General features: G+C 50.6%; 1 protein-coding gene across 1 annotated transcript; it reads left to right on the forward strand.

Annotated features, from left to right (window-relative positions):
• The first annotated feature begins 468 nt into the window (after window positions 1–468).
• TMEM50B (transmembrane protein 50B) lies at window positions 469–12,023 on the forward strand. The gene is made up of 7 exons (XM_014890367.2): window positions 469–553; window positions 6,509–7,014; window positions 8,192–8,304; window positions 8,879–8,946; window positions 9,674–9,766; window positions 10,226–10,283; window positions 11,427–12,023. The coding sequence occupies exons 2-7, from the start codon at window positions 6,916–6,918 to the stop codon at window positions 11,470–11,472; spliced, it is 477 nt and encodes a 158-aa protein (XP_014745853.1). The 5' UTR covers window positions 469–553; window positions 6,509–6,915; the 3' UTR covers window positions 11,473–12,023.
• The last annotated feature ends 864 nt before the right edge of the window (window positions 12,024–12,887 follow it).

Here is a 12,887-nt window from a genome sequence, read left to right on the forward strand (position 1 = left end):
GATTATCGGGAAGTTCTGATTTTGCAAGCTGGTAGTCGATACAACTTATTTGGAAAACGTAATATTCATAACAAGGTGATTTAAAACAAAATGATTTAATCATGTATTTTCCTTTATCTTGTGTGCATGCTTCACGTCAGACCTTAGTATTCTGGTTTACGCAAACCCCAATGCTTTTGTGATTAAGGCGAATCTTTTCTCAGTTATCACATCTATTGCAGTGGGGCAGCGGAGGAGGCCGGGGGTCACTGAGGGCCGTGAGGGGTCTGAGGGGGCCGAGAGGGAGCGGCCATGGCGGGAGCGGCTCCGGCCGTGAGGGGAAGGGGGCGGGGCCTGCGGGGAAAGGCGGGAGCGCGCTGGCCCCGCCCCTTCCCGCCCCGCCCGTGCGGGAAAGGGCGGGGCTTACGGCGCGTGGCCCCGTATTGACCAATCACAGCGCTCCATCCTCACCCAGCCCCCCTCTGACGCGCCGCGCTGCGTTCTGATTGGTCAGGGTGTGTGTCAATCAGGGGGGCTCGGTACCCGCAGGCGGAAGCGTCTCGCCCAGGAGCGGGTACGTGCGGCCGCGCCGGGCCGGGCGGCACCGGCACCGGGGCTGAGGCTGGAGCGGGACCGGGACCGGGATGGGGAATGGGGATGGGGACTGGGACAGGGAGAGGGGCAGCGAGACAGGGACCAGCACCGCGAGGGACCCCCGGGCCGCTCCCCTGGGACACCGGCACGTCCCGGTGTGTCACGGATTGCCCGGCCCTGAGGACGCACCGCCGGTGCTCCGCGGAGAGCTGGGCTCTGTAGGTGGAGTTAAAGAGAAAAAATATCTTATTTTGTCTAAAGAGCAGTTGATTGGGGCCGTGGGGTCGCGGCTCGTCCTGCCCGGATTCCATCGCAGGCTCAGCGATGCCCTTGCTGCGGGCTCGAGTCACAGCCGGCCTCGGGAGAATTGCGAAATCCAGATTTTTTATTTCCTTCTCTGCCTCCTCAAGTCTTCAAACTTTAATAGCGCTCTTAAAGAGCCCCCGCTGCAGGCAGTTTTGGGGATAAGTCATGGATTGGGTTGGAAGGGACCTTAAATCCCACCCAGTGCCACCCCTGCCATGGCAGGGACACCTCCCACTGTCCCAATGTCCAACCTGGCCTTGGGCACTGCCAGGGATGAGGCCTCATAATTAATGAAAATATAATTATTATCACCTTTTAATAAGTTGGCCACACAGCCTTGTTGTTGGTATAAATACATTTAAAACTTCCTTTTTTTGCTTTTACTGTAATACTTAAAAGTTAGACAGCAGAGCCCAGTGCTGTGGAATAGGGAGAACTGAAAGTGGAACTGCAGGAAATTTCTGAAATAAGTGGGAAAATGACAGTGGGTGTCACAGAAATGTTCACATAAGCTCCTGATGTGCTTTTCGTCCTCTGTGCATGTGTGACATAAAGGATATTCTGATGAGCTGCTTGTGGAAGGTGCATCTTCAAGGAAAACTTGAATATTCTTTGTGACTTTAAGCTTTTTCCCTTTCTCCTTCTGTCTTTTCCTCTCTTTTTTGGAAACAGGTGGTTCTGTCCTTTATTAACCCAATGATATTCCTTGTTAAGGCATTTTTTTTCCTGCAGACTTTTTGAATTTCCTTGCACCTGCTTTCAGTATTTTGTTCAGGTGAAAGCAGTTCATTCTGGCAGAAAAAAAGCTGATTTTCAGGTGGAAATGCTGAGCTGCTGTTGTGTTTTCTGTCTGCAGTGGGTTTAGTCTCAGTGCTGGCATCTGCCAAGGGTGCTTTTTACAGCTCCACTTGTGCTCGCTTGGTTCAGAGTCTCCAGCTTGTTCCTGCAGATGTGTTTTTATTTGCTGGACACGAGGGAGGAATGTTCCTGCCTGCCCTTGGGAAAGGGGAGGAGGCTGATGGTGGGAAGGGCGTTGAAGGACGGGAATGCCAAGGGCTTTACCTCCTTCCTCCTTGGCAGGTGTGTGGGTGGGAGAGTTGAAACCACAGAGTCAATTCTCCACCTTTATCCAGGTGGGAAATTCCAGCTGAAAGCACCTGGCTCCACCTGAGGTGTGTGTGCAGCAGGAGTTGCTGGGCTGACAGCTGTCCCTGTGTCCCTGTTCATCCTCCCGGGGACAAACTCCAGCCTGGCTCTTGTGCTGTCCAAGGAGCTCAGCTTTGCAGTGGGGTTGGTTTTTTAAAATGCATTTTTAAAATATTTTCTTCCTTTTTTTCTAAGGCTGTTGAGAATTACAGATCATGGAATGTTTGGGTTAGGAGGGACCTCAAATCCCCCCCAGTGCCAGCCCTGCCATGGCAGGGACACCTCCCACTGTCCCAGTGTCCAACCTGGAACTGAACATTCCAGGGATCCAGGGGCAGCCACAGCTGCTCTGGGCACCCTGTGCCAGGGAGGAATTTTTTCCTAATATCTGATCTAAATCTGTAATTTTTCAGTGTGAACCCATTCCCTGGGTGCTGTCCCTCCATTCCCTGTTCCTGTCCCTCCATTCCCTGTTCCTGTCCCTCCATTCCCTGGGTGCTGTCCCTCCATTCCCTGGGTGCTGTCCCTCCATCCCTTGGCAATTGTCTCTCTCCATGGTTCCTGCAGCTCCTTCAGGCCCTGCAAGGCCACCCTGAGCTCAGCCCAAAGCTTCTCCTCTCCAGGCTGAACAATCCCAGCTGTGCCAGCCTTTCCTCCCAGCAGAGCTGCTCCATCCCTCTGCTCATCCTGCTGCCTCCTCTGGGCTCTCTGCAGCAGCTCCAGCTCCTCCCCAAGCTGGGACAGGGCTGGGGCAGCTCTGCAGGTGGGGTCACACCTGAGGGGGCACAGGGACACAATCCCAATCCTTTTCCTACTTCTGGTTCCCCAGCTCAGGACACCTCTGGCTCTCTGCCTGCCTGTGCCCATTGTGGCCTCATGGCCACGTTTTGTTGAGGTCCCTTGGGAGGGACCTTCCCTCCCCTGGATCAGTTGCTCTCCTTTTCTCTGGCACTTCAAATCCAGGATTTTTTAGCTGGATTTCTTGAACACCTTGTGAGGAGTTGCCCACCCTTTTTGGGCTGTCCCTGTGCTGTGCTCAGGGTGCCCAGAGCAGCTGTGGCTGCCCCTGGATCCCTGGCAGTGCCCAAGGCCAGGTTGGACACTGGGACAGTGGGAGGTGTCCCTGCCATGGCAGGGGTGGCTCTGGGGGGGGATTTGGGGTCTCTCCCAGCCCAAACCATTCCATGATTCCCTGTTTGCCTGCAGCCACTCCCAGCAAGGCCCCTCAGCTCCATAGTGGGGACAGCAACAGGAACCAGTGTGGGTGGATGAGGAACTGGGAGGGGAAAGCAGGAATTGCTGCAGGAGAGGGACAGACACAGCTCTGGTCTGAAAAGGAGCAAAGAAGGTGGAGCCATTTCAGAGTCGAAAATAAGGAAGGGCTTTAGGAGCAGTTGTAATTCAGCCCAGGGAGCTGGGAAGGGGCTGGAGCCCCAGGAGGGGCTGAGGGAGCTGGGAAAGGGGCTGAGGCTGGAGAAAAGGAGGCTCAGGGGGGACCTTGTGGCTCTGCACAAGTCCCTGGCAGGAGGGGCAGGGAGGGGGGGTCGGGCTGTGCTCCAGGGAACAGGGACAGGAGGAGAGGGAACGGCCTCAGGCTGGGCCAGGGCAGGCTCAGATTAAAAATTAAAAAGAAAATTTCCCAGGAAGAGTGGTCAAGCCTCGGGATGAGGGAGTGTTGAGGAGGTGTCTGGATGTGGCCCTTGGGGACAGGGTTTGGGGTGGTGCTGGTAGGACTGGATGATCTCAAAGGGCTTTTCCCACCCTTCTGATCCTGGAATTCTGTAGGAGCACAGCCCTGTGATTCTGGGATCTGAGCATTGCCAGGGCAGGGTGTCATTGAGGAGAATAACTGCATGGCTGAGCCCAGATGGTGGACAAATGAAAATAACCTTGGAATTGAGTGATGCATTTTAATATTTGAAGTGGTATCACAAGTGTGGGTTTCTGGAACTGGATTTTGGAGGGCAAACTTTTGGATCTTGTTCACAGGAGGTGATCTGTGTTTGTAGCATAGATAAAATGTTTATTTATTGATTTTTATTCCATTTCTCCTCACTGCTGTTATCAACCAGAAAATGTTCTCCATCAGTCTGTGCTGTCTCATGGTTGTGAAGGACATTTTTGTTAGTCTTCACCAAATGAATTATGGCAGGTTGGGAAACGGAGAAGTTGACAATACTAAACCAAATTAGAACAGTGCTAAGAGCAGTTGTGAGCCTGTTAATTGACTTTGATTTCCTCTTCCCATATTTAAAGGTTCCCTGTGACCTTTTCTCTGTGCAGAGGGACTTTCTTTACCCTCAGAATGAGTTGATTTGCTGACTTGGGCTCTTTTTCTCTGTGTTAAAAAAGGCACTAAATCATTTTCTGTTAGATTGGAGACTGGAAATATTAGTATTTAATTGAGACTCCTTGACATGACTTAAAGCCCAAGTTCTGCCATCAGCTTTTGGGTTGTGTGCTGATTCTCTTCTGCAGTTCTGTGTAAGGGAGGTTGTTCTGTGAACACAGCTCAGTACAGCATCAATAGAGTTTATCATGGAGTGGTTTGGGTTGGGAGGGCTTTAAAACAATCTCATTCCTTCTCCTGCCATGAGTGAGGCAAATTCTGTATAAAAACCTGAATTCTCTAAAAACCCCCAGACTGTAACTCATGAGAGTTGTCCAAAATCTCGAGATGTTCCTGGTGGAGAGAGGGAACTTAGTAACTGTGGATGAGGAGAAGGTGGAGGTGCTTAATGCCTTCAGTCTTTATTGGGAAGAGGGTTTGTCCTCAGGACAACTGTGCAGTGATTGTAGGTGGTGTCAGGGAGCAGAATGGGCCCCCTGTTATAGAAGAGCAGAGAACTGCTGAGCTGCTTGGGTATTCATCAATGTGTGGGACCAGATGGGATCCACCCCAGGCTGATGAGGGGGCTGGCAGAGCCCCTGTCCATCATTTTCCAGCACTCCTGGCTCACTGGTGAAGTTCCAAATGACTGGAAGGTGGCCAGTGTGACCCCCATGCACAAAAAGGGTGGGAAGGAGGATCCTGGTAATTACAGACCAGTCAGCCTGACCTCAGTACCAGGTAAGATTGCAGAGCAGTTTATACTGAGTGCCATTACACAGAATTTACAGCATGGCCAGGGGGTCAGACCCTGCCAGCATGGGTGTAGGAGGGGAAGGTCGTGTTTGACCAACCTTTTATGACCAGGTGACCCACCTGGTGGATGCAGGAAGGGCTGTGGCTGTGTCTGTCTGGACTCCAGCAAGGCCTTTGGCACTGTCTGCCACAGCATTCCCTGGAAAAGCTGCAGCCCCTGGCTTGGGCAGGAGCCCCCTGTGCTGGGTTAGGAACTGGCTGGATGGCCAGGGGGTGGTGGTGAATGGTGCTGCATCCAGCTGGGGACAGTCCCCAGAGGTGTCCCCCAGTCACCAGTGGTGTCCCCCCAGTCCCCAGTGGTGTCCCCCAGGGCTCTGTGCTGGGGCCAGTCCTGTTCAGTATTTTATTGATGACATGGATGAGGGGATTGGGTTTTTGATCAGTAAATTCACAGACACACTGGGCTGGGATCGTGTGTGGATCTGTTGGAAGGTGGGAGGGCTCTGCAGAGGGACCTGGAACGTTTGGATGGATGGGCAGAGCCCAGTGGGATGACATTGATAAATCCAAGTGCCCAGTCCTGCATTTTGGCCACAATAACCCCTGCAGTGCTCCAGGCTGGGGACAGTGGCCAAAGGGACCTGGGGACATTGATGGACAGCAGGACATGAGCCAGCAGTGTGCCCTGGTGGCCAAAGGCCAATGGCTCCTGGCCTGGATCAGGATTGGTGTGGCCAGCAGGAGCAGGGGGGTCATTGTTCCCTGTACTCAGCCCTGGTGAGGCCACACCTCGAGTGCTGTGCCCAGTTCTGTCCCCTCAGTTTAGGAGGGACATTGAGGGGCTGGGGAGGGGCTGGGAACACAAACCCCGTGAGGAACGGCTGAGGGAGCTGGGGGTGTTCATCCTGGAGAAAAGGAGACTCAGGGGTGGCCTTGTCACTCTCTACAGCTCCTGAAAGGAGGCTGTGCCAGCTGGCTTGGTCTCCTTCTCCAGGCAGCACTGACACAAACAGAGGACACAGCCCCAAGCTGTGCCAGGGGAGATACAGGTTGGATATTAGGAAAAAGGTTTTTACAGAAAGAAGAATAAAGTATTGGAATGCTTGGAATGGTGGAGTCACCATCCCTGGATGTGTTTAAAGAGACTGGATGTGGCACTGGGTGCCATGGTCTCGTTGAGGGGTTCGGGCATGGCTTGGACTTGATGATCTTGGAGGTCTCTTCCAGCCTAGTTATGCTGTGATGCTGTGATTGTGTGATCCTGAGATTCAGAGATTCTGTGATTGTGTGACTCTGTGATTTTGTGACTCTGTGATTTTGTGACTCTGTGATGCTGTGACTCTGTGATGCTGTGACTCTGTGATACTGAGATACTGATCTCACCCTTGGCTGTTTCAGGCACTCAGGAGCTGTTGATGGAAGAGTCCAGAAGTGAGAGCCAGGACAGTGGGACAGCGTGAGCCGTGCCCAGGGCAGTGTGAGCCGTGCCCAGGGCAGTGAGAGCCGTGCCCAGGGCAGTGAGAGCCGTGCCCAGGGCAGTGACAACCGTGCCCAGGACAGTGTGAGCCGTGCCCAGGACAGTGTGAGCCCTGCCCAGGGCACTGTGAGCTGTGCCCAGGGCAGTGTGAGCTGTGCCCAGGGCAGGGAGGGCAGTGCCCAGGACAGTGACAACTGTGCCCAGGGCAGTGACAACCGTGCCCAGGGCAGGGAGGGCAGTGCCCAGGACAGTGAGAGCAGTGCCCAGGGCAGTGTGGGCAGTGCCCAGGGCAGTGATAACTGTGCCTAGGGCACTGTGAGCTGTGGCCATGGCAGGGTTCCTGGACAATTTTCGCTGGCCCGAGTGTGAATGCATCGACTGGAGCGAGCGCCGCAACGCCATCGCCTCCATCGTGGCCGGGGTGCTGGTGAGCAGGGGACCAGAGGGCTGGGGAGGGCCTGGGGAGGGGCCTGGAACTGAGGGTGGGCAGGGTTAAAATAATAAATTGGGATTTATTAAAAGCCCTTCAGAGGATTCACCTTGGGCAGCACCAGAGCCCGTCCATGGCTCCACCCAACATGGATCTGACTCACGAGTTCTCACACTTTGATCAGTTTGGGATTTATAAAAGTGGACTCTCACACTTTGATCAGTTTGGGTCCATTTCCACCTTGGGGTTCATTGTCCAATTCCAGCTCCAGGCTCTGCAGTCCCATCCTCCCACATTCTCTCCTCCATTCTCTGCTGTTTGCACTTTTGGGGGCTGGAGCTGCAGCTGTCCTTGGTTCTGGGCTGGCAAAGGATTGTTCTGTGTGCCTGAGCTGGGAGGAGAGCCTGGAACACTTTGTGTGGAGCTCAGAGTCACACACCAATGCAATACAGAGCCTGGAAAATATAAAAGCTAAAACTTAAGGCATCAGGGGATCCACTGTCAGTCACACTTGTGCCTCAAGTTCTTCCAGTTCTCTCTCTTAACTTCCCCAAAACCCGACTGTTCCCTCCAGGGGTTGTCAGCAGCATTTTCACAAGTCCTGTGATGTTGCTGATCATGAACCATTTCTGCCCTCTCTTCTTGAAAACAAATTCCTCATGGATTGGATCTGTTAGAACTGCTCTGTTCTGCATCATCTCCATCTCATTTGTGTTCAGTCTGGATTCTTCTTCTTAGGGGGACGAGGAACAGGGAATTTCACAGAATCCCAGACTGGTTTGGGTTGGGAGGGACCTTAAATCCCCCCCAGTGCCAGCCCTGCCATGGCAGGGACACCTCCCACTGTCCCAGTGTCCAACCTGGCCTTGGGCACTGCCAGGGATCCAGGGGCAGCCACAGCTGCTCTGGGCAGCTAAAATAAATAAATAAACCAAATTTATCCATACCCCACTCCTTAACGTGACCAGAAAGTGTGACTGATTCCCAAACACTCCTCTGACAACAGCAACGCTGAGATTTGTGCCCACGGCTCACATTTAAATCACTTTATTTAAATCCCTTGCCAGAAGGATGGGTGTGTTAGCAGTGGTGCCCAGTTAAAGCAGTGCTGTGCAGGGCACTGGGCTGCTGTCCCTGGCTGTCCTGTGCCAGGCTCACCGTGTTCTGTGCCCAGTTTTTCACAGGCTGGTGGATCATGATCGATGCTGCCGTGGTTTATCCCAGGCCGGAGCAGCTGAACCACGCCTTCCACACCTGCGGGGTCTTCTCCACTCTGGCCTTCTTCATGTGAGTGCTGGGAAACTCCAGCAGCCTCTGCTGGCTGTGTCCAGCCTGGAGAAACCACAGAATCCTGCACTGGGTTGGGTTGGGTTGGGTTGGGCTGGGAGGGACCTCAAAGCCATGGCAGGGACACCTGCACTGCCCCAGGCTGGCCTGGGACACTGCCAGGGATGGAGAATACAATACTTACCTCAAGATGAAACAATTAACTGCATTTCCTTTTGTTTTTACAGCTTTTACAGCTGTTCCTTGCCCAAAACTTCCTCAAACAGGAAGGTTAACAGTAGGGGTAACAGGGGTAACAGAGCTTTTGTCATGGAGATGTAAATAAAAGCAACAGCTTTCATTGAATCGTTCAATATTGGCAAGAAAAAAGGATGATTTGGGATTTGTGACTACACAGAATGCCAGGGAATTTTCCCAGAATTTGTCACATCTTAAAAAAAAAAAAAATCTGGAGTTTTACTTAGATCTCTCCATTGATTTTCTTTACTTAGAACTCTCCATTCATTTTCTTTATTTAGAACTCTCCATTCATTTTCTCTATAATCTGAAGTGTATCTCCTTTTTTTGCCCTCAGGATAAATGCTGTATCAAATGCACAGGTGAGAGGAGACAGCTACAGTGATGGATGCTTAGGAAGAACAGGTAAATTATCCCTACAAATCCTGCTCAGGTAAAGGACTGATCTTTTACCTGCTGGGTTTTTTTTCCAAGTGGTGGTGAAGGAAATAATCAGAAGAGAAGGAGTGGGAGAGAACTTGTGTAAATTAGTTTCTTTACAGAATGAACCCTTGGAGATAAGTGCTGGCTTTGTTCAAAAGGGAATTTGGTGCAATTCAGCTTCTGGATGTCTTGGCTTCCCAAACTTTCCCTGCAAATCCTGGATGGCTGCTGGGAGAAATCAGTTCCTGCCTGGGGTGGCCCTGGGGCAGGATTCCCTGGGGATGTGTCACAAACATTTCATTTCCTCTGTGTCACTGCCCTGGGGTGTCCCAGGACCTGCTGTCCTCTCTGCTTCCACTCATAATTCCATTTCCCACATGGATCCCAGCAGCTTTTCCATGGGATTTGTAAATTTGGAGGGATTTACTGCTATGGGAAGTGGCCTGTGGTGGATTTTTGTGTGTTTGGTTTCATGATCCAGCTCTAGAGAACTTTTACACAGGAATATTTCCCCTTCCCAATGACTGAACAGGTGGATTTTGTCCTTGATCCTTGGGTTTAACCCTTCCCATTTGTGCTTTTAGTGACATCATGTATTCCATCCTCCAGAGGGGCAGCTGGATTGCCTGGCCCTATGGATAAAAATCCACATTTCTGGATAAAAATCCACATTTCTGGATAAAAATCCACATTTCCCTCTCCCCTGCAGGGGCTCGGATCTGGCTCTTCATTGGCTTCATGTTGATGTTTGGATCTCTCATTGCTTCCATGTGGATTCTCTTTGGAGCATATGTTACACAGAGTAAGTTTGGGGATTTTCTCCTCTAGGAAAAGGCTTTTCTTGTCAGCTTTGGCAGGAAATCCACAGGGATGGAAGCCTCTGGTCTCTGGAGAATCCAAGCCACAGCATCCAGGTGTTAATCTGAGATTGATGCTGGAATATCCTGTTAAACCCAGTTCCCAGTAAATGAAATATCCTGTTAAACCCAGCTCCCAATAAATGAAATATCCTGTTAAACCCAGTTCCCAGTAAATGAAATATCCTGTTAAACCCAGTTCCCAGTAAATGAAATATCCTGTTAAATCCAGCTCCCAATAACTGGAATATCCTGTTAAACCCAGCTCCCAGTAAATGGAATATCCTGTTAAATCCAGCTACCAGAAATTGGAATTTCATGTTAAATCCAGCTCCCAGAGCCTGGAATATCCTCTTAAGTCCTTCCAGAACTAAACTGAGTTTTCCTCTGTCCCTCCTCTGCAGACACTAATGTGTACCCTGGATTAGCAGTGTTTTTCCAGAATGCATTAATATTTTTCAGGTAAGTTACCTGGGCAAATTCCCCTCCTTCCAAAGGGACTTTCCTGCCTCCCTGCACTGACCCTCCTGGAAAAGCAGCTCTGTTTTTACCCCTGCAGTGTGCATGGCCAGGGATGCACAGAATTTTCTGGATGAGGAGCTGCCAGTGTCTTTGGAAAACAGGAATTATTCACCTCTGTCCTGCAATCCCTTGGCTTCCCTCCCAGCTGGGGAATTCCATTCCCCTTTCCCAGACTATTTCACACCAATGGCTCAATTCTCTGCTGTTTGATATTCCCAGGATTTCCTCTCATTTATTTCAAATAATGTTATTAAATCTATCATGTAACAGTTGAAAATCGATTTGGAGTCTCTAACTCCTTTTAGCTCTGGAGTGCATTTTGCAGTCCAGGGATTTTATGAATAAAAGGCACTGAAAGTGTTAAACAGTCCAAGATCAGGCACTGAAAGTTTCATCTCATTTCCTTTCCTCTTTCAGTTCCTGGCTGATCCTTTTCCTTCCAGCCCCACCCCAGGTGCTCTGCAGTGTCCTGCATCCATGGGCTCTGGGAAATGAGGAATATTCCTGCAGGAACTGCAGCTCCTAAATCCCCTCTGGGATTGGAAAGGGAAACTGCTGAAGGCAGATTTTGAATTTTTTAGGTTTATTTAGAATCCCAGAAGGTTTGGATTGGAAGGGACCCCAAATCCCATCCAGTCTCACCTGGGCTGGGACACCTCCCAATGTCCCAGGTGGCTCCAAACCCTGCCCAGCCTGGCCTGGGACACTGCCAGGGATCCAGGGGCAGCCACAACCTGTGGGATTTTGGAAATCAGATTGTCATGTGGATCTGATTGTCTACCACAGGCTTCATATTCTGATTTGTTCATTAAAATGGAATTGTTCAGGTTTTGTGTTGAGCTGATTCCCAGGTGCCAGAGTGAGAGTTGCTGCTCTGGACATTTTGAATGTCACAAATACCAGGCTTTTCCCACAGTTCCAGCCATGCACAGGAAACCAAATAATAAACACCAAACCCAAATCCTGATCTGGCTACAAGTTCAGGGCTGGGCTGTTGATTTGCACAGGGTAAGATTTAAGGGTATTGTTAAAATTACCTGATGTGTGGTCTGATTTTTCTTTCTTTTCTTTTTTCCCCCTCAGCACTCTGATCTACAAGTTTGGGAGAACAGAAGAGTTGTGGGGCTGAGCTCACTGCTGGCCTGGCCCCCAGCTGCCCTGTGCTTCTTGTCTGTAGAAATTCAGTCCTTTGTCCTTGGTTTGCTTCCCAAACTGGTGGAACTGAGACAATTCCAGGCTCTGTCCAAAGCTGCACTTGTGAATATGTACATAGGACATTTCAAAGGGAATGGCAGGCTGCCAGGCTTTCTCCTTCATGCCTTTCCATCCAAGTTTCACCTTCCAAACCTCCACACTTAGTGAGCAAACAGGACAGAGCCCATCCCTGGAGCAGGGATAAGAGCTGATTTTAAGAATTTTATATTATTGTTCAGGTAAATATAAAGTAGTTTTTTTTTTTTTTTTTCTGGTAAAAGGTTATGGGTTTTTAAGCAAGTCCCTACACTCAGCAGATTGTGCATGGCAAAGCAAAATATTCCTGACTTGTGATGGCTCTGGCACAAAGGACATTTGCTGGCACCACAGTCCTTGGGATTAATTTCATGCTGCTCAGTGTAAGAGATTCCAGTTGGTATTTAATGTATTTCCTGATACTAGAATAAAAAAACTCCAACAAGCTGATGCCAGTTGTACTTGATATGGAGAATAAATGAGTCAGAGCAATGTCTTGTTGCTCATGCAAGTGTCACTGGCTCCAGGGGAAGCTGGGTGCTGATAATTCAGTTTTCCTGACATGTTCCCTCTCTGTTAAAAGATTTATTGCTCACAGTCCAACCTTGTAATCATTTCAAGTTCCAGTAAATTCCAGGAGTAACTCACACCCATTTTTAGGGCTGCTATTGCCTCAGCTAAAATGTGTTTTATCCCTTACATTTAATGGCTGTTCCCATTAATGAATGATTGAAATCAATGATCTCAGTGGAGTGAAACAGAAAGTGAGGCTGAGGATGTTTCACGTCCCTGGAGTGTCCCTGCAGCTCCATTTGCTGGGGGTGAGTTCTGCTCACGAGTTCTCTGTGGTTTTTACAGCATTTGCCTCTCCCGAGGCTTCCCCAAATCAGAGCTGCTGCTCAGGGAGCCCAGTGCAAATGCTGTGCTGGGGGCTGGGAGCTGTTTGTCACCTGGGGCCAGGTGTGGGGCTGGAGTGACCCCACCCCGAGGAGCAGGGCTGACACCTGGGTGCAATTCCAGAAAATGCAATGAAAATGTTCCAAATAGTGAATTCACAGGACAATTGTACAGGAACTCACCTCTGCACAGCAAAACCAGGCTGTGGCTGCCAGGTTTCTTGCCCAGGAGCTTGGGAACGTTTCTTGGTTTCTTAAGAAATTTGGGAACTGATCCCTGGAACTACTCCCAGTGCCAGGATCTTGTACCTGCCCTTGGATCCTGAATGTGCAAACCAGGCTGGGACACCTGGGGGTGCTCACCTGGACAGGAGAAGCTGCAGGGAGAGCTCAGAGGGACTGGGGACAAGGATGGAGG

The sequence above is a fragment of the Sturnus vulgaris genome, chromosome 2 (genome assembly GCF_052056855.1).
Source record: "Sturnus vulgaris isolate bStuVul1 chromosome 2, bStuVul1.hap1, whole genome shotgun sequence".
In the NCBI taxonomy this organism is placed as follows: Eukaryota; Metazoa; Chordata; class Aves; order Passeriformes; family Sturnidae; genus Sturnus; species Sturnus vulgaris.

Excerpts from the sequence above, each read along its gene's own strand:
- TMEM50B (XM_014890367.2), top strand. The coding sequence starts at position 6,916 with ATGGCAGGGTTCCTGGACAATTTTCGCTGGCCCGAGTGTGAATGCATC. Across the intron at positions 8,947-9,673 it reads TGGATGCTTAGGAAGAACAG|GGGCTCGGATCTGGCTCTTC; the intron begins GTAAATTATCCC and ends TCTCCCCTGCAG. Across the intron at positions 10,284-11,426 it reads AATGCATTAATATTTTTCAG|CACTCTGATCTACAAGTTTG; the intron begins GTAAGTTACCTG and ends TTTCCCCCTCAG.